The sequence below is a fragment of the Lolium perenne genome, chromosome 6 (genome assembly GCF_019359855.2).
Source record: "Lolium perenne isolate Kyuss_39 chromosome 6, Kyuss_2.0, whole genome shotgun sequence".
NCBI classification, from domain to species: domain Eukaryota; kingdom Viridiplantae; phylum Streptophyta; class Magnoliopsida; order Poales; family Poaceae; genus Lolium; species Lolium perenne.
The window spans coordinates 161,299,717-161,325,240 of NC_067249.2; the positions used below are offsets into that span (position 1 = coordinate 161,299,717).

Consider the following 25,524-nt stretch of genomic DNA (forward strand, 5'->3'; position numbering starts at 1 on the left):
CGGGAACAGAGCTTCAAAAGATGGAGTTACCCTAGAGTGGATATGAAGGATATAAATATTTTATTTGCATCTATTCCATCTATTTGTGCATCAAGTCCGAAGAAGATCTCAATCTATAAGCTGAATGAAGAGAAGACTTATCTCCCGCCGTTGCTCGAGCCCGAGCTGCCGCTGTAGTGCAATGGGTCTTTCAAGGATCGAATTGGGCGTTCATCCTCGAGGAGATCCTGGTTCTTCAACATAAAATCTTCAAGTCCACCTTGGTCGCGGCCCACCTCTGACTCGGTCAAATTCTGGTGATAACAATTACCCGAGGGTACCGTCGGATATTAGACTAATGGCCGACCGAGCATTCCCGACGGGAGATATCCGACGGTGTACCGTCGGTTACAATTATATCCGAAGGTAAACTAAAATATCCGACGGTAATTAGACCCTCGGTTAATTGGGGATATCTAGTAGTATAGGTGAACCAGGAGGTGCGTCATAATATTGAAGAAGGATGGCGGGAACACCAACTCGAAACTGACAAGACATTGGATCACATCGTTCTGTAACCGTGGTAGAACTTCTGGATTGATTACCTTCTGAGAGATTGCATTGAGGAATGCACATAGCTTCACAATGGCTACTCGAACATTTTCCGGCAGGAGCCCCCTCAAAGCAATGAGAAGCAATTGCATCATAATCACGTGGCAGTCGTGAGACTTCAGGTTTTGGAACTTTTTCTCCGCCATGTTTATTATTCCCTTTATATTGGACGAGAATCCTGACGGGACCTTCATACTGCTCAGGCATTCAAAAAAGATGATCTTCTCTTCTTTGGTCAGAGCGTAGCTGGCACGACCTTGAAACCGTTCCGGATGCCGGTCATCAGGGTCTTTCAAACTTTGCTGGTCCTGCCGTGCTTCCTTTGTATCATTTGACTTCCCATACACGCCCAAGAAGCTTAGGATGTTCACGCAAATATTCTTCGTAACGTGCATCACGTCGATTGCAGAGCGGACTTCTAGGACTTTCCAATATTCTAGCTCCCAGAATATAGATTTCTTCTTCCACATGGCTGCGTGCCCGTCGCCTCCTTCGGAATCGATTGTCCGCCAGACCCTTTCCAAAGATGACTTTCAAATCCTTGACCATATCAAATACCTCAGCACCAAGCAGTGTTCCGCAGGCTTCGGCCGGTGATCTGCCTTGCCGTTGTAATGCTTGCCTTTCTTTCTTACTGGATGACCTTTTGGAAGAAATCGACGATGCCCAAGGTACACGTTCTTCTTACAATTTGGCAAATGTACACTTTCAGTCTCATGTAAGCAGTGCGTGCATGCATTGTATCCCTTATTTGACAGTCCCGAAAGGTTACTAAGAGCAGGCCAATCGTTGATGGTTACGAAAAGCAACGCTCGTAGGTCAAATTCCTCTTCTTTATGCTCATCCACCACACGGACACCAGGTCTGCCCCACAGCTGTAAAAGTTCATCAACTAATGGCCTTAGGTACACATCGATGTCGTTGCCGGGTTGCTTCGGACCTTGGATGAGCACTGGCATCATAATGAACTTCCGCTTCATGCACAACCAAGGAGGAAGGTTGTAGATGCATAGAGTCACGGGCCAGGTACTATGGCAGTAGCTCTGCTCGCCAAAAGGATTCATGCCATCCGTACTTAGACCAAATCTTATGTTCCTTGCGTCAGCTGCAAAATCTTTGAACTCTCTGTCGATCTTTCTCCATTGCGTTCCATCTGCGGGGTGTCTCAACTCCCCGTCCGACTTACGGTCCTCTTTGTGCCATCGCAACAACTTGGCATGCTCTTTGTTCCTGAACAGACGTTTCAACCGTGGTATTATAGGAGCATACCACATCACCTTGGCGGGAACCCTCTTCCTGGGTTTCTGGCCCTCAACATCGTCACCAGGGTCATCGCCTCTGATCTTATAACGCAATGCAGTGCATACCGGGCATTCATTCAAATTCTCGTATTCACCGCGGTAGAGGATGCAGTCGTTGATGCATGCATGTATCTTCAGAACCTCTAAACCTAGAGGGCAGACAACCTTCTTTGCTTCGTACGTACTGGCGGGCAACTCGTTATTCTTTGGAAACATATTCTTCAACATTTTCAGCAAGTTTTCAAATGCCGAGTCAGCTACACCTGCCTGTGCCTTCCATTTCAGCAAATCCAGTGTGCAGCCCAGCTTTTTCAGACCATCATCGCATCCGGGGTACAGCGCCTTCGTGTGATCCTCTAACATGCGATCCAAATTCTCCCTCTCTTTATCAGTTTCGCAGCGTCTCCGTGCATCAGCAATGGTCCGACCAAGATCATCAACGGGATCATCACGTGCCTCTTCTTCACCTTCCCCTTCACCTTCCCCTTCACCTTCAGCATCCTCCATGAAAGTATCACCGAAATGAGCAAGATAGCTTTCATCGATGAAATCATCCCCTTCTTCATCTTCTTCCATTATAACCCCTCTTTCTCCATGCTTGGTCCAACAATTATAGCTTGGCATGAAACCGTGCCGAAGCAGGTGCATGTGAACATCTCTTGAGGAAGAGTAACCCTTCTGATTCTTACAGTTAACACATGGACAGATGACAAAACCCCCCTGCTTGTTCGCATTAGCCACTACGAGAAAATCTTTCAAACCCGTACTGAACTCGCCGGAGAGTCGGTTACCGTACATCCATTGTCGATTCATCTGCATTATTATAATATAAAATATATAATTAACCATCATGCATTTGTTAAACTAACTAGCTACAAACAATATAAATTAAACAATGAACTACACACATGCATATTTTATCAATGACACATCAAAGGTTCAAGTTGCTAACCGCGATCGAGGAGGAAAAAATAAATGAGAAAGCTCAAGTGTGGCTCCAACACTTCATATCATGTTTGTTTCATGCTCTTGGGGCATTTCATCAAACACCTTATGTGCATAAGAGGAACCAAAAGCAAACCTAACACCCACTTGTGAAGTTTGTGAAGAGAATGGCTCCAAATGGCTAAGTGTTGGCTGCTGGATGGGTATATATAGGGGAGGGGCTTTAGTCCCGGTTGTCCTGGCCAACCGCGACTAAAGGCCTTCGGGCACCTTTAGTCGCGGTTGGCCAGGCCAACCGCGAGTAAAGCCCCCCACGTGCACCAGCTGGCCACCGAGCGCCCTGGGCCCAGGCCTTTGGTCGCGGTTCGCCTCCCGAACCACGACTAAAGGTCCCATTAGTCGCGGTTCCTATAGCTTCGCGACTTATGGGGCTCACCGGAAGCCTGTTTTTCTACCAGTGCATGGAGCAATTTATATGGTGTGTGTTGGACACTTGGACTTTGGATTGCTCAGTGTGCAACGGCAGCAAAACGTGGTCAATTGGGGCTTGGGAGCAGCTTACTCGAGGCCACGCCATGGGTGACAAAACGAGGGAGAATAGTAGCGTTAACTCCAACTCAACTCGTTCCTATTATGTTGTTTGGATGATGGACTCCATTTACGCTGCTTTGTACATTTTCTATTGCGCAGATTGTTTCTACTTTATAGTTTGTGTGGTCTCAACTCTCAAGCAGAGTCTACACTGCTCCGTTAAAGTATGTGATTATGTGTTTCTGCCTTTCTGGTCGCATGGTTAAGCGTAAATGTTCATAATCTATTTATCTACTAGCTAATGATGGAGATTTCGAGGTTAATGCATGCGTCAATCTTAAACTAGAAGGATTTGGTATATTGAGTTGAAAGTTTCAGCATTAGGAAGTGACGTTCTATTTACTAAATCCGAGGACTCCAAATTTGGAGTTTTGTATTGACTTGAAACTTGGTTTCACTAGGATGCGCGGACCCTAGGATTGCTACCTGAGAAATGAAAATGTCAAGTTGATACTTTCAATCTAATTATAATAATATGGTTTCTTGGTACTCCAAGTTTTGTGTAAGTTCAAGAATCTATAATTGAAGCATTTTGGTTCTTTTGTTCAGCAAACCTGTTTAGTTGTGCAACTGAGAAATGCGGTTATCGGTAGCCACCGCGGTGAAGATAATATGTACTTGTTCGTTTTTGTGAAAGGAAAAAAGTGGCAAACAAGCTTTGGTAACCAACTTAACTACACCACAAAAACTTGCATCGATATTATTGTGAAAGTATTACTGCAGAAATAAGTTATAAATAGAACTGGCACATGTCAACCACCTAGATAATCACCATACCAGCCATCCTCAAAACCTACGATGCAGATGCTACGATGATCCACACCGAAACAAGTTGTCAAAACTGAGATCCAAACTAACTAGTGGTGATTGGCCCACTCAAAGCACTAGACCACTCTAAGCAGGGGCATATGTACCATCCCTCGACTGCCCGAGCTTGCCGGTGGCACGACACCTTGCAATACATGATTCTCTATAGAAATTTGTTAAAAAGTGGCATCGTAGAATCATTGTGGAGGCTTATATAAGTTTCTGGTCCACAACAGACTTTTAGCACATGATCCATGTAAAGAGCTCAAGTAGAAGATCGATCGGTTGAAAAAGCAGAGTATTTAGACGCAACAGAGGAAAGGAGGGTAACAAAAACTTGGTCCTTCGTGGGAGCTCGGGTAGAAGATGGGTACATTGAAAGGATCGAGTAGGAAAGTTTCTAAGTTAGTGCTTTTTTTTTCTCTCAAAACCATATGCTAGACGTGGGCAATGTTTCTTTTTAATCTGCTAAGATTTGTGGTAATAGAACGGAAACTGGAAATGCCATTCCCTCTCTAGAGGTGTTGCTGCTTAATATATTTCAGATAAATTCGAATTTAAGCATTCCAAACTTGATTACTTATAGGGGAATTATGGAAGGGTAACCAATTTATTTGATAATTTTTTAGGTTTTCACACTCCCTACGAATTGGAGCCTTCACGGGAAGAAGAAAAAACAGCCACAGGATGGATTCGACCGCACGACAATAGCACAATGGCGATGCCAATGAATTCTATCCACCACTACACAGTCGAGTTTGCTTTGCGCACAATTTAGGTCAGAATTCGATCTACCCTTTTCTAATATACAAATTTTTGAACCCAAATTTTGTTTCTATTAGAAACATCCTCGATGGGGTGGTAGTCCTCCTTGAAACTGTTCATGAATTGCATAGAAAGAAGTTGAATGGAGTGATCTTAAAGATTGATTTCAAACAAGCCTATGATAAGGTTAAGTGGTCTTTCTTGCAACAAACTCTTAGAATGAAATGTTTCTCTGATGAGTGGTATGCGTTGATCAATAGTTTCGTCTCTGGTGGGAGTGTTGCCATTAAAGTCAATGACGATGTGGGCAATTACTTTCAAACCAAGAAGGGGCTAAGACAGGGTGATCCATTATCGCCAGTGCTATTTAATATAGTGGCGGATATGCTCGCTGTTATGATCGAACGTGCAAAATCAGAGGGTCAACATGAAGGGGTTATTCCTCATCTTGTTGATGGAGGATTGTCTATTCTTCAATATGCCGACGATACAATCCTTTTTATGGAACATGATATCGAAAAGGCTCGAAATCTAAAGTTAATTCTTTCAGTATTTGAGCAACTTTCGGGTCTAAAAATCAATTTCCATAAAAGTGAGTTGTTTTGTTTCGGTGAGGCCCAAGATAATGTTGCAGAATATGCTGAGCTATTCGGCTGTGGGCAAGGTCAATTTCCGATTAGGTATTTGTGTATTCCGATTCATTATCGGTGACTAACCAATGTCGAATGGAAAATGGTCGAGAAAAGACTGCAAATTAGATTAAGTAGTTGGAAAGGAAAATTGCTATCTCTGGGTGGAAGATTAGTTCTCATAAACGCGGTACGAAGTAATATGGTACTATATATGATTTCTTTCTTCCAACTTTCTAAATGAGTCTTAAAAAATTGGATTATTTTCGATCTAGATTCTTTTGGCAAGGCGATAGTGAGAAGCGTCAATATCGATTGGCTAAGTGGAGTGTGCTTTGCCGTCCCAAAGACCATGGAGGACTTGGCATCCAAGATCTCCAGGTCAAGAACATGGCCTTACTTGGTAAGTGGCTTTCTAAGCTACTAACCGAGGAGGGAGTTTTGCAAACACTACTCAAGAGAAAGTATATTGGCTCAAAGGCATTATCTCAAGTTTTTTGGAAACCAGGAGATTCTCACTTTTGGACAGGTCTTATGGATACAAAGACGTTTTCTTTCCATATGGATCTTTCTCTATTAAGGATGGGTCGGAGATTCATTTCTGGGAGGATAAATGGATTGGTAATGCCACGCTCCAAGAACAATGCCCGGCATTGTACAATATTTTGCGACACAGATACTATCGCTAAGGTGTTGGAAACTTTTCCACCGAATGTGTCGTTCAGAAGAAGTCTCATCGGTCCTAGACAAACCTCCTGGCATGAATTGCTACAATATCTTGAGATAGTTCAATTGACGCAGGAGTCAGATCAATTTCGTTGGGATCTCACCGGGAATGGTGCATTTTCGGTGGCTTCCATGTACAATGCTTTGATTCAGCCTGATATTTCAGTCGATAATAATTGAAAGATTTGGAAGATGAGGATACCACTCAAAACGAAAGTTTCTGCATGGTATCTTCACCGTGGGGTCATACTCAATAAAGATAATCTTGCCAAACGCAACTAGCATGGAAGTATGAAGTGTGTCTTCTGTCACCAAGACGATACTATTAAACACTTGTTCTTTCAGTGTAAGTTTGCTAGATCTATATGGTCAGCTGTCCAAATAGAGTCTACCTTATACCCACCGTGTAGTGTTGCCAATATATTTGGTAATTGGCTCAATGATGTAGCGATTAGGTTTAAGCGTCTTATTAGGATGGGAGCGACCATTATTTGGTCATTATGGCTATGTAGAAATGACAATATTTTCAATAATATTTCTTCTTCTCTTATGCAGGTCATATACTAGTGCATAGCTACGCTGCGCTCATAGGTGCCACTTCAACGGTTGGAGCATCGAGACCTCTTTACGGAGGTGTCTTCACTGTTGGAGGATGGGGCGAGAGATATTTTTTCTCAACATGGGTGGCGTGATCTTCACCTGGGACCACCTACCTAGTTTTGCTTTTTTTTTTATCTTGGAACTCTTGTAGTCGGATTTTTTGGTGTTTGTAACAGATTTTGGTACGACTGTGTGCATCCTACCTATGCAGAGGCCGGATCTATTGCTTAAAGTAATAAAGTGTCCATTTTCGAAAAAAAGTACCAATCAGAAAACTGATCTAGCGACAGCTTCGGGTAAAAAAAAGGCTATTTGAAAATCCTTGGACTTGACCCAATATTGTAGACCGCTTCCTCAAGGTTTGCGTTTCTAGGTGGACTAACCGACGAACGGCATGTTCTATCATTGACATAACTGATCATTTTGGGGTTGTCCATTGAACGAGCTGTCATTTTTCACGTCACTGTCTGACTGTTCTGGATAAAAACGGCTCCTTGAAGAAAATGAACCTTCTTCCTTTCTCTGTCAATGGGGCTCAGTCATCAGCGTGCGTCGAGCCTCCAGGTTTCCCTTTGGGACTTAGAATGACTATCAAGTGGAAATTTTCGACGAGGTCGCTCGATCAAGTGGGCTTTGTGTGCTGATTTGGACTTTATCAAGCCGTCGCCGTGAATCCGTGCCTCACTGAACATTTCAACCAAGATAGAACCAGCGGTGCAGCTTATTGACTCATTAAGAATCAAACGAACAGATCAGAGTAGCATGGCACGGAATACTACTGTCTTATAGTCATAGACGCTTCCAATGTTTTTGTTTCTGACAGTACGACGCTTTCAATGTTAGTTGTGCTAAGATGTATTGTAGCTCGTATGTCGTAGTATAGAAGATTGTATTGTCGCGCGTCTGTCGTAGTGTCTTCGAATTTGTACTTAATTAGCGTGGCAAGTGTTCTGGTCTACAGCAAAAGCGGCAAACGGTCTTCAAGGAGGCTATCTACTCTCTAGACGTGATTGGAAGTTATCAACACCTACGTCTTTTGTTTGATTTGCTGCCTTTTGTAAACAAAAAAATTAAATTACTGTACGCTTTTGCTTCCGTACGCACCCACCACAAACTAGCCAAATCGCGAGAACACATGGACGGTTAGGATTCGTTCATACCGCTTCGGGTCTGGGGGCATGATCGTCATCTCCTGTATACTTCGGGTTTTGCTGGGTTCGTATCAGCCCACGTACAAGCCCGTATATGACCCATACCGGCCTTCCGTGGTCAGTTGCCTTTTGGGACGTCTACCTTCTCTGGAACACACAAAACACCTTAGCCGAATTACTCCATCATCAAACCGCTTAACCTGGTCCAGCCGGAGGCTGAACCCATAATCTTTAGCATATCTGTTGTAGAAAGAAAATGCTGCTGCTTCAGAAATAAAAGTCATCTCTTTTATCATCCAGTATAAATCCCGATTATTATCAGGATATTCATTGCCATTGTTACCTTTCTGTGTTTTCTCAGGCTGACTAGCGCTTGGCGTCGCCTGCAAGTATAAAACGTAGGCATTAATTAAAACTATAAATTTATGTGTTCCAGCTATATGAGGCTGATAAAAAAGAGATAACAACCTGGCTCATGTCAACAGAATCGGAACTGATGCACCTTCCACATCATCAGTATGGCCCGTGTCCAAATCAGATTCACCGTAATAGTCGTACTCAAGCTGCGTGTCAAATTGTGCCTGAAATTTATTAATGCATTTTGATCGTCATCATTTAGTAACCGTAAATTTTACAGTTGTCATCATTTCATGCATCATTTTATGTCATTTTATGAGTCACTACACATACCTCACTAGTATTTAGACTATCTGTGTGTTCACCATGGTTCTCATCATTTTGATCGTCTATGTGTTCACCATGGTTCTCATCATTATCAAATTCATCGTACGCAATCTGCATAAATTATGATAGGAGAAACCATATATTATTTGATGATGCTGGACTGCTGGTAATCGAAATGAAAAATAGTGCACCAAGAATATATAGTAATGTGGCTCACATCAAACTCGTCTTCGATCCAGCCGTCTTCGTGCTGCAAATTTTCCTCCATTTTAGAGTCAACGGAATTATAGCCGACGTACTCGTTTTGTTCCTCAATCATACCAGATATAGAGTTCTCAATATTCTGTAGTATTGGACCATAATTAGAATTGAAAAACCGGCAGATTTGCATCCTCTTACTATGCTAGAAGATGAAGTCATGGGTACCTCTAATTTTAAACCCTAGCGGGGAAGATGCCGAGCCGGTGGCGCGCCTTTCCAAGGTCGTCGATCTGCGGGGGGCGGCGTGGAGGTGCGAAACAACCACCGGCGGCGACGGACGTGCCGGCAACAACCGCCGACGGCCGGGCCGGCAACCACTGCTTGCGTTTTACCTAGCGACGGCGTGGAACAGCTCGATCAGATCTCCAGGGCCGATGAAAACGATGCATGCAGTGGGAGCTAATCACGGTGATTAGCTTAGCACGTGGGACGCACCCACGTGGGGTCATCCGTATAGATACGCCTAGGCCCTGTATACCCATACGAGCCTTGTACTGGGCTTGGATATGGGTTTCGGCGGGCAGCACAAAAAAAACAAATCCGGGACCACCGTACCCCTTCGGCGATGAGTCGCGAGTTTGCACAGGGTGCGCACCGAAGCACATTTGTTTCCGTACTCACCCACCACAAACTCGCCAAATCGCGAGAACACATGGACGGTTAGGATTCGTTCATACCGCTTCGGGTCTGGGGGCATGATCGTCATCTCCTATGTACTTCGGGTTTGGCTGGGTTCGTATCAGCCCACGTACAAGCCCGTATATGACCCATACCGCAATGTATTATACGCCTACGTGTCCACGAGCGGCCACGCGGAACCGCCGAGATATATAAATCTTTCTCCCCTGTCCTCTTCACACTTCAGCGCATCCATCCAAAGCAATCTCCAAATCGGGAAAAAACCCTAGGTCAAGAACAGCACAGCTCGCTCTCGCTCGTGCTCGTCCATGGAGAGGGGGAGGGGAAGGAGGGGAAGGGCAAGGAGGCGGCGGTTGACGACACCCAGTTGGCGGCACCATCGGCGGCCGGAGCTGCCCCAGATTTGAGCTCCGGTTGGGGCCAGACGGCAAGATTCGGCTGGCCGGTGGCTGCACCGGCGAGCAAGAAGCGTGCGCACGAGACGGAGGCGCAGATGCAGTGGCGGAAGAAGAAGAACAAGAAGAACCGGGAGAGTCAGGAGAGGAAGGAGGCGGGGCTCAAGATCAATAGCCCCGACGACGTGCCCACCTTCGACGAATCCGACTCCGCCGACCCGTCCGAGGTAAATTTCTCCGCCGACCACGATGACATGCAGGAATGCCTTGCTCGCTCGCAACCTTCTACGAAATCCTCTGTTTGTCTAGTCTATATGCTGTGAATTTCTTGTAGTACCAAGCCATTTTGATATTTCTAGTAGTTACAGAGTTGAATTTGAGCTTGCTCAAGTGTTCATCTCAGGTTCTTGCTTGGTTGGGTTCCCTGTAATCCCTATCTGCTGATCAATAAGGCTATCTAGTTTGATTAGCTTGCTATTATGACTGGTTCCTAGCAATTATATGGTTCTAGGCACTGGATGATTCACTTATCACTTGTGCCAGGTTGCAATTGATGTCTAGATAGGTTTTAAATTAACTGCTACTACATTGTATGGACACAGAAGTTGAAATGTGGCTCCAGTACTTGCAGATGTTGCCTGTTAATCACTGCATGGAAGCCTTGATTTCTTGACTGGAGCTTTGCCTTCACTAGAGTGTCATGTGCAAGTCATGATCATTTGGTGTTGTTATTGTTACTAATTGAACTATGGTTGCTTGCTGTGTAAGGATAATCACTGGAATTCTTTATTCATGAACTGTGTATTGGTAATAATTCAATTTGTTTGAGAAGAATGGATGGATGCCAACTATTGTTGGATTAATATTCATCACAATCTGAATCTGTCCATATTATGATGATTGATGCTATGGCTGTGGCTTACTAGGTTTGATGTGACCTCAGTAGCTCTTGCTACTGCTACTGGTTGCTCACCTTGATGGATAAACTGTTGGTTTTTATTAATAGAGATCCTCACAGTAGGGCATCATACATATGAATGCCACTATGATTGTTTTATGAAGAAAATAAGGGTTTCTGATGGTTTAATAGCTACATGGTGCTAGGTGGTGTATGTGGCTGTCAAAGCTTTGTGTGTATCTGGTTTATACTTCGATATGCTTGTATTTCATACTATTTTGCATATCTGCATCTACTGGGCACTCCAAGTTTTTGTTTGCCTCAAATATTGCTAGCATCACTTGGTCTATACGAAGTGATGACTAATACCTTTTTAGCATATGCTCATTGGTGTGATCTGAGCATGCATATTGATGGATTGGATCCTCTGGATCCTTTCCAGGTATCAAGTATACCTTTCTCCAGCTTCTAGACATAGTGTTTTTCTTCTGTGATGCTTTGCTTGATCTTGTGGTTAAAGCTTGCCCTTCTCCTCCTAGCTCCTGATGTTGTTCTTCAGTTTTATGTCACCATGGTGTTCCAGTGATGGTTGGTTTGTGGATGAACTGATGAACTGCACATGTTGATGTTGAGTCCTTTGGTGATGTACAAGCTTATCTGTTGGGCAATGTGCTTTTTATAGCAAGCCTTGTGGCTTGTGAACCTAATGATTATCTCCACCTAGGCCTTTCTTTTACAAACACTAGTTTTTGTTTAAATTAGATATGGTATGTATAGTTACTAACTAATGTGCATTTATACAAATAAATACTTTGCATTGTTTTCATTCCTTTTCTATTTATAGTCATTACATTGTTTGTACGCCATAGCAGCTAATTAACCTAATTTACTTCATTTAACAGGAGGATCCTTCGGATGAAGTCGGTTCTGACCGGGAGGATAGAGACGTGAAGAGTAGGCATGTTCTCCGCAGGCTTAGGTCTGGGGAGATTCGCTACCTTCTTGGCCCAGGGAGGTTCAAGTGCCCCTGGTGCAGCCGCAAGGAAATGCCGACGGACTTCCTCGGCATGTACCAGCATGCCACCTACACTGGTGTTGGCAGCGGGCAGACACCCGCACACATCAGGGCCAAGCATGCCGCCTACGGCCTCTTCCTCAAGAAGTACGCCCCCAGGCAGTAGGAGCATGCGGAGGATGCTGCCGACCTGCCTGCCGACCTGCCTGCCTACCTGATGCCTACTACCTTTAGTTGTTTGTTTGTGTTAAAACTCTGTCGTACTTGTGGTGTTGAAACTTGGTTAATGATGTGTTCAACTATGTTTCTAATTAAGTATGCTTATTGTTTAAGAATGTGTATGTTGTGCTTACTACATATGCTGATGTGTTGTGCATGCTTGGCCCTGTTGTGTGCTTGGATGCTAGGTAAGCATGTTCTATTTGCTGCTGTTGCTCTAGCCTGTTAGTATGATGTAGTGACAAATATTTTGCCAAAGTAAGCGTATTTTCCAGTGGAAATGGGGGAAAACCTCTGGTAATCTAAAATAATAGGAAATGTGTTGTCAGTTTTGCTCAGTTGTGTTGCAGACGTTTTGTACATAATTGATAAGGTATTTTCCAGTGGAAATGGGGGAAAACCTCTGGTAATCTAATATAAAGATGGCGTGTTGGCAGTAGGGTGGAGTTGTTATCTTATGTGATACTTGACAGCAACAAATCTCTCAGTCAACAACAACAAATATCTCATTTGATAGCTACAATACTCGCAGCAGACAACAGCCCAATCTAGACTTGACTAATGGGCCAACTCCATCCAATTAGGCCCATTAGGCTAGTTCTGGTGGTACATATAAAACAGGAACAACTATCTCATTTGACAGCAACGATAATCGCAGCGGATAGCCCAATCTAGATTTGACAAAGAATTCTGGTAAGTTTGTCACACCTCCTAAGCATAATGGGGTGCCGGAGGCCGGAGATAATGTGTACGTCCACACCAGGAAACCTTGGTAACACGGAGGGTACACAAGATAATCCTTTTATCTTAAATGATACCACAAAACTGGCATCATCCTCGGATATACCGGATGACATTTTCGCAAGATCTACCACCAAGGTGAATGCTGGACATAAGGATGACCTACATGACGGTGAAGATGAAGTTATGAGTACTGATCATAGTGTTCAAACAATGGGACGAGAGGCTGGTAGGAAGAAGGGCAATACAACAAAGTTTGCAAATAGTAATGGTAGAAGGAGAAACGCAGCAGCAGTAGTAGTTGGAGGGAAAAGGAAACGGATGACGAATCAAAAATATGGATCACCATATGTGGTCGCGAAACCTAGAGCAAAACGTCAAAGCCGTGTAAAGAAAGGTAACATCATTTATTCGTTATTTCTTTGTTGGCAAATAAATGATGCTGCAACCTGTAACACATATGTTATTACTATTTTGTGCATCAGGGTTGTTTGCAGAACATGGAGATGGGGTATCTTCGGCAGTACCAACACAGCAGGAAATAGAAGCTGCCGCTTTATATGTTAAAACATTATCCAAGATACCAAAACAAGCATCTAAAGGAGTGTACAAGAATGAATTTGGCGCCAACTTGTCTTCGGAAAAGCTTAACGTCGTTCTTGCGCACGAATGGCTATCTGATGATGTAAGTCTTCAAAACCAAAAGTTTGCGTTATACTCATAATTAAACTATTTGAATTTGAAATTATTGTTGTTGTTTTCAGATTATTGATGCTGCTATTGGGTATTTGTCTCTCCGTGTTGGGTCTGATCGAATGTTATGTCCAGCGTGGAGGAGAAACTATCTCCTTGAACAAGCAGAAAAACAATACAGAAAAAAATACAATATTAAAAATATAGATGAGGTAGTTACAAGACCATGAGCCATAGGTAGGGTTTTGGATGAATATTTCAAGCGTGAGAAGGTAACAACAGTTTCTTTCAATGTTTCATGCTAAATTAGAATAAAACAATATGATAATTGACAAAGTTTTTTCCTTCTCTTGTAGACATTTTTCGCACTAAACATACGGAAAACTCATTACGTAACTGTTGACATGCATACAAAGAAGAAGGAATTCCAGGTCCTTGATCCTCTGTTTGTTTTAGGGGTGATAAAATCTGTTGTGGAAGACTTGGTATTACACTCTCTACATACATGTCTTTGTGTACTTTCTCATGTCTTTGCAGTAATATATTTGTTGTTTTGTAGATTGGGCAAATTTCACAGGACATACAAGAAGCAAACAATAACTGTGACACAGAATATCGCGATGTCGACGAATGGCCTATTAAAAGCTATGCTATCCCTAAGCAAAACGATACGTAAATACCTATATTGCATTACACATAAAGAAAGTCAGTTTTGTATATGCGGACACTTTTAAATTTTGTCACATTATATACCAGCAATTCATGCGGATTATGGGTATTGCAATGTATGGAGCACTGGGACGGAGATCAGATGACTTGCCCGGTTTCTAAGGTTGGCTATACTATGTTCCATGCACTCGGTTAATTTTAACAATGTTAACAAGCCATGTGTATAACACCTTATAATGTTTTGGCAGGCCAGAGTCGATGAATCGAGAGAAAGTACAGTTGCAAATATTATTTTTTCACCTAACAACATTCTTGACAGGGTGAAAAACAAAGTGAGATTTCTAGCAAAGACCAGGAAAATGTAAATTTGATAGTGTGACTGTTCGGGTGACACATGGAATATTGAATTTATAATTATCTTTGGTTGTAAACAATATTTATTCGGTTATGATTTTATTTCCCATTGTCGAAAGTATGCAATTATTTTATGTTTGTACATGCATGCTATGATGTGCATAAGGAAATGCCTACTTCACAATATATAATGTCTTTTACCATTTTTACAAAAGAACACCAGAGAATTAATAACATCAGTACAAAATAAAAATATCAGTACGTAGCAAACATTAACAACTCCATCGAATACAAAGCTATTTTCGTCCCATTCATAATTAAGGAAATTTACTGCCCTTTAGATAACTATGAAAGAAGTACCTTTCCTGTTGCAGCACATTCCTGCACATGTTCACAGACATAAAATTACATAACAAATCATAGGAATCTTTTAAAATATATGAATCAAAATGGCAGAAAAACTTACTTTGGATGAAATATGCATATTGGGTTTCTTCTGTTATGCCCTTCTTCTTGGCATGCCCCGCACACCTGCACCCTGCGTTCCTTGTGTCCTAGTGGTCTTCCATTTTTAGTCATCGAAGATTTCTGCGCTTCTTGCGTAGGTGCACCCTTAGTGGACACTTTCAAAGGATCACCAATAACAATATCGCATGGTCCACTAGCATCTTCATTTTCATGCACTGACCTGAGGGGACCATATGCTTTACCTTTAGCATACCCCTCTCTTCTAGAAATTATGCCATCAATGGTACTGCTGAGCAGATCATATTCTTCTAAATTGTTTAATGTAATATGCATAGCCTGTGATACCTTAATTCATCCTGCTGTATTTCATCCGCTCCTCTGCCCCAGACCAACGCCACCCAAACATGTCACTGGTGCGTCTAGCTGGCAACTCTAACCTGGCATTTTTTGTGAATCGTCATAGAGCACAATATTGTGAAATTTCAGTAAATTTCAAGAAATGCAGCACATGCAGTATGTGCTTGCAAGGGATCCCCTTTCGAATCATCCTTTGACAGATGCACCTTATAATTTCTGCCTCCTTGGGTCTATATTCCACGTAGAACCTGGTCCTTACATGATTCCTCCATGCCACAATGAAGATGTTTGAGTCTCCTACATGCATTTTTTCTAAGATCTCTATGCCGCCAATCTTTGAAAGCTCACCTTGAATAATATAGAACACAGCAGGAGTGAAGATTTTTGCAGCAGCAACCTCTAGTTCTCTGAAATTAGTAATTGGCACTGGTGTAGTCTGCGAAGCCGTGCAGTCGTTGTGGGCTTCGTTCTCACGGAGACGGACAATTGCGTTGTCGTAGTGCATAATCATATCAACAATTGTCATTTCCCCATCTAGGTGCAGGTGTAGACAAGAGTTTAAACTTTCACTAGGCTGGTTACTTTTCATACCCAGCCAGAATCCTTCAGAGAGATACGCTGCAGCCCAAAGTTTCCTCTTGTTGTACATCCTCTTCATCCATGTTCTGGTTTTTGGGGATTGCCATTTTCTGTAAAATGCATGCCATCGCTCCTCAAATACTTGCTCTGAGGTGGTGTAATACAGAAGATTCCTGAACTCGTTCAGTGACTTGTTAGGTAGATGCATCTCCATATTTTTTTCAATGTGGAAGCTGCAGATGCGATGCGACACACCAGAAAATACTTTGCCGATTGCGCCGATCATCGCGGCATCTGCATCCGTGATTACTGCCTTTGGCTTCTGTTGACACATCGCTTTGAGAAAGGTCTTTAGAAGCCAAACATATGTTTGTTCATTCTCGCTTGAAAGGATGGCACACCCAAAAACCGTTGTCCTACGGTGGTTGTTCAAGCCCACAAAAGGAACAAATGGCATCTTATATTTATTCATCTTGTATGTGTTATCAAACACCAGCACATCTCCGTAGTCCTGGTAATCCCTACGTGACTGGGAATCACACCAGAACATGTGCTTCAGACGGCCTTTGTCATCAACGTCATATTCATAGAAAAATTCAGGGTTCCTCTTTTTTCCTCTTTGGCATAATGCGGATGGCTGTGGTAGCGTCACCGTCGAAAAGCAGCCTCCTCCTCTCCCTAGAGCACATGTTGTACAAATCTTTTCTTGTGAATCCAACACCGGCAAATGAACCGGAGCCTGCAATGAATTTTCTCATAATGAGGTGCTTCCTGACCCCCATGGATCCCAGTGATAATATCTCAGATCTCTGCGCGTCGTTGATCGTCCTATGGGACCGATGAAACGGAGTCTCACATGGTTCAGCTGGGTCATGGTTATGTTTGTCTCGAAAATCTTCAACAACCCAAAAACCAGTTCTTCCATCAAACTTCAACACCAAACGTGTCTTGCAGCCGCAGCGAGACTCAGGTCTGAGCCTATATACGCGGCCTTCCGTGGTCAGTTGCTTTTTGGGACGTCTGCCTTCTCTGGAACACACAAAATGCCTTAGCCGAATTACTCCATCATCAAACCGCTTAACCTGGTCCAGCCGGACGCTGAACACATAATCTTTAGCATATCTGTTGTAGAAAGAAAATGCTGCTGCTTCAGAAATAAAAGTCATCTCTTTTATCATCCAGTATAAATCCCGATTATTATCAGGATATTCATTGCCATTGCTACCTTTCTGTGTTTTCTTAGGCTGACTAGCGCTTGGCGTCGCCTGCAAGTATAAAACGTAGGCATTAATTAAAACTATAAATTTATGTGTTCCGGCTATATGAGACTGATAAAAAAGAGATAACAACCTGGCTCATGTCAACAGAATCCTCAGGAACTGATGCACCTTCCACATCATCAGTATGGCCCGTGTCCAAGTCAGATTCACCGTAATAGTCGTACTCAAGCTGCGTGTCAAATTGTGCCTGAAATTTATTAATGCATTTTGATCGTCATCATTTAGTAACCGTAAATTTTACAGTTGTCATCGTTTCATGCATCATTTTATGTCATTTTATGAGTCACTACACATACCTCACTAGTATTTAGACTGTCTGTGTGTTCACCATGGTTCTCATCATTTTGATCGTCTATGTGTTCACCATGGTTCTCATCATTATCAAATTCATCGTACGCAATCTGCATAAATTATGACAGGAGGAACCATATATTATTTGATGATGCTGGACTGCTGGTAATCGAAATGAAAAATAGTGCACCAAGAATATATAGTAATGTGGCTCACATCAAACTCGTCTTCGCTCCAGCCGTCTTCGTGCTGCAAATTTTCCTCCATTTCAGAGTCATCGGAATTATAGCCGACGTACTCATTTTGTTCCTCAATCATACCAGATATAGAGTTCTCCATATTCTGTAGTATTGGACCATAATTAGAATTGAAAACCCGGCAAATTTGCATCCTCTTACTATGCTAGAAGATGAAGTCATGGGTACCTCTAATTTTAAACCCTAGCGGGGAAGATGCCAAGCCGGTGGCGCGCCTTTCCAAGGTCGTCGATCTGCGGGGGGCGGCGTGGAGATGCGAAACAACCACCGGCGGCGACGGACGTGCCGGCAACAACTGCTTGCGTTTTACCTAGCGACGGCGTGGAACAGCTCGATCAGATCTCCAGGGCCGATGAAAACGATGCATGCAATGGGAGCTAATCACGGTGATTAGCTTAGCACGTGGGACCCACTCACGTGGGGTCGTCCGTATAGATACGCCTAGGCCCTGTATACCCATACGAGCCTTGTACTGGGCTTGGATATGGGTTTCGGCGGGTAGCACAAAAAAAAACAAATTCGGGACCACCGTACCCCTTCGGCGATGAGTCGCGAGTTTGCATAGGGTGCGCACCGAAGCACACCTCATTACTGTACTGCTAAATACTTGAATATTCTCAATTTCCGTTGTCAAATCAGCATAGGTGATCAACACACGGACCAATCTATCGAGATCTGCCAAACAGTGGATGAGGACACACTATTTTTTTTTTTTTTGCGGAAAGAGAAGATAATATTAGCCCATCGTTCTTACAGAAAGATCCAGAACAAACAGAAAATTACAAAGAAGCCCTTCTAGATCCCAACTCCGGCGACGAACAGAGCCGTTTATGGCGCGCCGCTGCCGCTGCTCCGCCTCAGGCCTTGGATTGGAGCCAGCCCCGTGGCAGCCGGGAAGTCGCCGATCGCCGAATCCGTAGATCCTACTCGCTGGACCGCCGTCGTCGTCGCGATGGACACCATCATCTTCACCTTCGTCTTCAAGCTTCGGATCCGCCGCCAAGCCAGATCCGGGCGGGGCCTGACGAACTCGCGAGATCCGAAGACCGCCGAGCTCGAGGAAGTCAGCCGCAGCACGACAGAACTCCGTAGAGCGCCGCCGCAGAAGGGGATGCAAGCCGACAGCAAACACCGCACCGAGAGCACCTCCACCTCCATGGCGCCGCCGGCCGGAACCCTACCTAGCCCTACGCTATGTACAAGCCGAGATCCGCGGTTTCCCCAACCTCCCGCCGCCGGAGCGACCGCCGGAGGCAGAGGAAACCGCGAATCACCGGCGAGTGAGGTGGGAAGACGGGGTGGTTTCAGAAATCGCCTCTCTCGCTACAGTGACGGGGGAGAGGAACGTCCAAGCCAGAATAGTATAGATGAGGACACACTAGGAGTAAGAGAGTGGCCAACGAAGCCTCCGAAGTCATGGCGAAAACAATGGGATATCTGTATGGTGGACCAAGTTGGAACTGGAGTTGATCGGCAGGCTGAAAGATATGCAGCGCATGCATTACGTACATTTATAATTATGATTTGACGAATGAATCGATGCTAGCCGCTCTTTCATTTGATGCAGCTAGCTCAAACGGTCAAAGTGTCAACGAGCCTTCCAATATGATATTTCTTGAGTCAAACTAGCTGAAAACAATGCCCAGCGCGCCAGCCTCCTAGTCTCTTACTGGCCTCAGTGGCAGGTACGATACGAAAATTGACGCTAGTATTCAAACATCTGCGACCAGTGTGTCCTTTTCATACGTCGGAGTCGTAGTCGCCCATCAATTATACTACTCCCTCTCTCACAGTTTATTAGGCGTGCGCATACGGCTAGGTCGCAAATTTAATCAAGTTAGCATTAGTTATATGTTATAAAATTATATTATTATAAAGTTTAGATGTTCTATTTTTTGATAATATATTTTTTGCATTATATAATCTTAACTATTAGTTTGGAACCGGTGGTGTCCGTACGTGAAAAAACCGGCCTAAAACTATTAGTTTGGAACCTGTGGTGTCGTACGTGAAAAAACCGGCCTAAATTTCGTACGTCAAAAAAAACCCGCTCTCCCCACGGAAGAAAAGCGGAATCTCTTCGTCCGGACCGCGAAGTGCTAAAAAACCAATCTCCCGACACCCTCGCTTCCGACTACGAGAGCTGAGAGGCCACGGCGAGATCCGGAGGGGCACCGACGGCTGCGAGATCCCTGCCCCAGCCAAGGACGAGATCTGGAGGGACACCGACAAAGGTGAGAAACGGAGGGATGGGCCCTATACGCCTGAACCAGGAGCAGGGTTGTGGCGCCGCGCGCTCTCCGCGACCCATGCGACGCAATGGAGGAAACTGGAGAGCAAGCTCAAGGGCGCCAGGCTCCTGGAGCAGATGAACGCTCACTTCGCCATCGGCGCTTCCAAGAAAATCGCTCCGTTCTGGAACTCCTTGTCTGACGCCACCCGTGGCGCCGAATCCTGTCATCGCACTATCCCGGTAGGGAAAGGAAGTGTATAGTGGGCGCCGCGTCGCGCCATCGAGCTCCAGCCGTACGCTGCGTTGAGGTGTAGGCCGCCTTCGTCGGCAAACTACCCTGCTCTGTTGACGGGGAACGAAAGAGGAGAGCAGCAGCTGCGGACGGCGCCAAGCGGAGAAAGGAGAGGCCAGACGCGCACGGGACCTTCAGTGCGACCTTGAGTTTCGTGGGAGCGCGCCTCCAGCCGCTGGGGAGCGAGAGTGGGGAGCAACGGCACCAGACGGAGAAGGGCAGAGCAGTGCGAGAGCAGCGACGCCGTTGAGCTATGGCAGGGAGCAGTGACGCTGATGAATCTTGGGTATAGACTAGATAGTGGACCACGACTTCTTCACGCCGAGTCCTTGCAACCTCGGCGGTCGGCGCATGCCCATACCGCACGCGTGCCCCTCACTACTCCATGGCCGCCTGCCTCACCTGGTCTCTGCTTTTCTATATCAAAGTCAGAACAGATTCATGTTTTGTGCGTGTGTGTGTGCACGCAAGCGCACGCCCAAGAAGCTCTGCCGGGCTACCACTTTTGTATCTGCGCAATTTGCTAACTAGCTGAGGTGGTTTGCTGCTAGGATGTACAACATTCTTTGGTGCTAGCTGACGCTGTTTGCAAAATCTCTTGCTTTTTGTCAACACGCAAAGTCCCAATTTTAGCGAGCTAGATAATAGACTTTAAATTTAAGTTATATATTTGGAAATTGAATCGGTTATTGAATTTATTTAGGTGCCAATGCTATATATTTGGAAATTTTCGGTTATTGAAGTTATTTAGGTGCCAATATACTTATTTGCTATAGTCCATACCTAAAACTAAAGAGATGAGTGCTCGTGCCTATTTTTTTGTTTCTTTTTTCTTTTTGGCCACATTTTCAATCGAAATTATAGCACATACCACTTTTTAAGTGAAAACATTGGTTAGCACTTAGCACCACCCCAATCACGCACATGGAAAAGTAGAGGACCAATGCCACCAACGCCTTTAGCGATCCAGGTTGGCGACGTGGGCACTTGCAGGATGACTGACAAGAAAGAGAGAAATCACAGGGAGAGAGGGGAAGATGTCTCGTCGCGTCTGTGTAATCCAGTAGATAAGATCAGTCCATGTCATCTGAAGGAATCATCATGAGACATGGACACAACGTTGTCTCGTGGACCTTCGGGAAGGGGTGAAGAAGGAGGTTGGGTGGGTAGGCCCTACCGGGTTGGGCTACTTCGTGAATTAATCCAAAAAAAATGTAGAGAGGAAGGGGGCGGGGTAGATTCTGATCATGTGAAAAAAAAAAATTCTTATGTCCTTTCATGTTTAACTTAACTAGGTTTGTTATTTTATAGTATATGTGCGTTTGAAGGTTTAAATACAAAAAACAAATACTGCAACTTTTGTGATGTATTTTTTAAAAAGACATCTACATAATGAGTAGAGACTAAAAAACATAATATGAGGTTGAATGTTCCCGCCGTAGCAACGCACGGGCTTTGTGCTAGTTTAAATTATATAGATTAAATTGATGACCTAAGGATACGGAGAAAACTAGTAAACTGAGATGGAGGGAGTAGTCAAGTGTTAAACGTCTAGCTCCAAGAGCGTTTTTCTTTCTCTCTTTAAAACTTTAGCCTAATCATATTTTCCTAGACTAATCCTAGCCAAGATTAAAAGAATGGATACGCGTTTGCTCCAAGAAATAAAAAGAAGTGATCAAATTTAAAAGGAGGGTCACGCTTGAGATCCTCGTTTTCCTCTTGGGGACATTTTATTAATTTAACTAGCACAAGGGCCGCATGCAACTGAAGATAAAGCTAAAGCACCAACATAAAGCTAAGCTTTTTCCTGTACCATTATGCAATGAGACATGAATCAAGTCCTAGAAAAAGGAAATACTGGTAGTGCACTGCAGATAATCTTTTTCCTCAGTTTCGATCGCCCACACGTGATGTGCCCTCATAGGATCGATTCAGTTACGATGATGCTTCCACATGCAGCGCACATGAAAAGTCTCTGAAGTGCACATTAATCTGTAAGAGCAAGTACAATAAATCTTAGTCAGCTGGCTATAAGGATTAAAATAATATATTTGTGTCTGGTTGAAGGAGAGAGAAGAGGAGAGAAAATATAAGTGGGCTCTTATGCAAGTGCTAGCTCTAGCACGTGCCCCTAGACAAGTTATGTCAATAAAAGGTGGGCCATCCAATGAAAAAGTACTGCACTCCAATAGTCAACTATTGTACTTGTTGGCTACAAGTTAGCTATAGATGACATGGTATCTTGCTGATAGCCAACAACCGATTACACTATTAGAATTGCTCTAAGGGACGGTAGAAGTAAAGGAGTGCACTCCCATGCGTCGTTACTTAACAATTTCTGCTAGTGTCCTGTATAGGCAGGAGTAGTGGATTAGTTAAGTACTCACACTGTCAGACAGGACAACACGTCTATATCTTTCCAGCTGTTGCAAAGGTCCAGTTCAAGCAAGTAAAAACAGACATCTGCAAAAAGCACGCATTCATATTGGGCATTGTAAAATTCGTCCGACCCGCATTTGTTAGTGTGAGTGTATGTATTTGTTTGAGTACTTGTTAGTTGGAAATTGTTATATACAGAAGGAATTGCATTGGGGTCCTGATAACTTCCACTTCAAAACGATTTAATCCAACAAGTTGAATAGCTGCGTTCAAACTCGTATAAAAATGGTCAAAATCGTGTAACAAGGGACCAATATAGTTGAAAGGGCGAAGTCTACTTTTACATCGTAGATTACAATGGTGACATCTTCTACCATGTCTAAACAATAGCACAACAACCTTCCCGAATGCAAAGGAAACATATTTAGTGAGAGGAAAGAGTTAATTGTTAGTTTCGATCTTATATGAATATTTTCCCTTCATTTACTACCTTGTTAAAAATTCTATGAAAAATCATACCACCTTGTTGAAAAATGTATACACGCATTTTACGTAGAGAACAATGTAACAAATCTATGTAATATTCCATCATGGAAATTTCAATAATCTACGAATGATTATCAATAGTAGTACAAAGAGCTCTAAAAGTAAAAAAAATTACAAATATATTCTTGGACCATCTAGAGAAGACTACAACCACTAGAGACAGGCTTAGGACAAAACTAGAATTTCAACTATTCTGAAACGGACAAAGTTTTTAAAAGCAAATCCATATAAAACTACTCCCTCCGGTCTCTTTTAATTGACTCGGATTTAGTTCAACTTTGTACTAAATTTGAGTCGATTAAAAAAGACTGGAGGGAGTAGATACGAAAATATAGGTCATTTGCAAGTCGTAGGACACTAGCATGTGAATTTAGAAAGATAATAAAAATAGGTGTGCTTTTTTCAACATTTAAACTCGATCATCAAAACATTTTAACCCTCAACAAATAAATGACTAGCACGTCCTCAAGCCTTCGCTTATAGCAATCGATGTTCATTTACGTACAACTACCCTTATTCTCATGTTGGTGTCTGATTTTTCCACCCACTTTTCAACATGCAGACACATAGATACTTAGTATGGTTTCGTCTTCAGAGTATAAGATGTGAAGAGAATTTTTTTTTAATGACTATTACACTAGTAGGAAAAAGCTCATATGTGGCGCACCTAAAACCATATTTTGTGGCGCACTGCGCCGCAGAATTCTCGCCACAAAAATAAGAATTCTGTGGCGCATCTGCCATGCGCCACATGAAAGTCTTATTTTTGTGGCGCACCAGGCAAGGTGCGTCACCTAAAGTCTTATTTCTGTAGCGCACCAGCGGTGGTGCGTGAAAAAAGGCGGCCAAATCTAGATCTGGGGCCGCGAGAATTTCACCGGATCTTTTTTTTTAATTTGCTGGAGGTCGCCGGAGGTGGGTGGGTTGGTGGGGTGGGGTGGGTTGAGGTGGGTGGCCGGTGGAGGTGGGTGGAGGAGGAGGAGGCCGGCAGGAGGTGGCTGGAGGAGTAGGAGGTCAGCCGAAGTGGGTGGAGGAGGAGGAGGGCGGCCGGAGGTGGGTGGAGGAGGATCGGAGGAGGAGGCCGGCCGTATTAGGTGGAGGAGGAGGAGGAGGCCGGCCGAAGGTGAAGGAGGAGGAGAAGTGCAGGTCGCCGGAGGAGGAGGAGGAGGTCACCGGAGGAAGAGGAGGTCGCCGGGTGGAGGAGAGGAGGGAGGAGAAGTGGAGAAGAGGAGGAGAACTTGAGGAGAGAAGGAGAAGTGGGGGAGAGGAAGAGAAGGTGAGGATAAGTCGAAAGTGAAGTGGAGGAGAGGAGGAGGGCGCCAGAAAATTCAAATTTCCGAGTAACATTCTGTGGCGCATGGGCAGCTCCATGCGCCATAGATTTTTTTCTTTCGAATTTTCTATTTCTGTAGAAAAAACTTTACTTTGCCGTATCTTTTTACTCTTTTCGAATTTTGTGATTCTAAAAATTGCCAATCTTTTTACTCTTTTCGAATTTTCTCCGGGTCATTTTGATATATTGTGTATTTTTTCCAAATTCGTATGCAACCAGAAATCCAGTTTTATGTTTTTTCAACGGAATTTTGAAAAAAAGAATTCAAAATTCATGTTTGTTAATTCTCACTGGTACTAGATAACATAATACATGGGAACCTCGAAGGATTTAATATTTTTAAATTTATATTTATTTCTTTTGTATTTTACATAGCTAAAAAGGTGATCCAGGGGGGCGTAGATGCGTGGGGAGAAAAAAAATCTTATGTGCCGCATGGAGCTCAAGTGCGCCACAGAAATGTGTATTTTCTGTGGCACACCATTCATGTGCGCCACAGAAAGTTTTATTTCTTCAGCGCACCCTGGCTGGTGCGCCACGGAATGTTTTAATTCTGTGACGCACGTGGTCTTGTGCGCCAGAGAAATAGTGAAACCAATGATTGGGGCTGGCAGGGGTGAGTCTTACCTTATTTATGTGGTGCATGCACGGAAGGTGCGCCACAAAAGTACGCTATTTTAGTGGCGCACAATGTTACCATAATTGAATACATAGATATTATCACTTCACTATGCTACTCCGAACCACTCTCTGGATTGATAATAAACACAAATTCATTTCGTAGGTCTGCATAAGCATTCCTTAAAGTTCGCATTCCAATCTATGGACACCCACA

The 25,524-nt window shown here is 43.7% G+C and overlaps 1 protein-coding gene across 1 annotated transcript; it reads right to left on the bottom strand.

The window, feature by feature from the left end:
* Window positions 1-15,011: 15,011 nt before the first annotated feature.
* On the bottom strand, window positions 15,012-16,412 carry LOC127310265 (protein FAR1-RELATED SEQUENCE 5-like). Its single transcript, XM_051340947.2, has 2 exons — window positions 15,848-16,412; window positions 15,012-15,055 (listed from the first exon to the last, which is right to left on the bottom strand). The coding sequence occupies exons 1-2, from the start codon at window positions 16,410-16,412 to the stop codon at window positions 15,012-15,014; spliced, it is 609 nt and encodes a 202-aa protein (XP_051196907.2).
* Window positions 16,413-25,524: the final 9,112 nt, after the last annotated feature.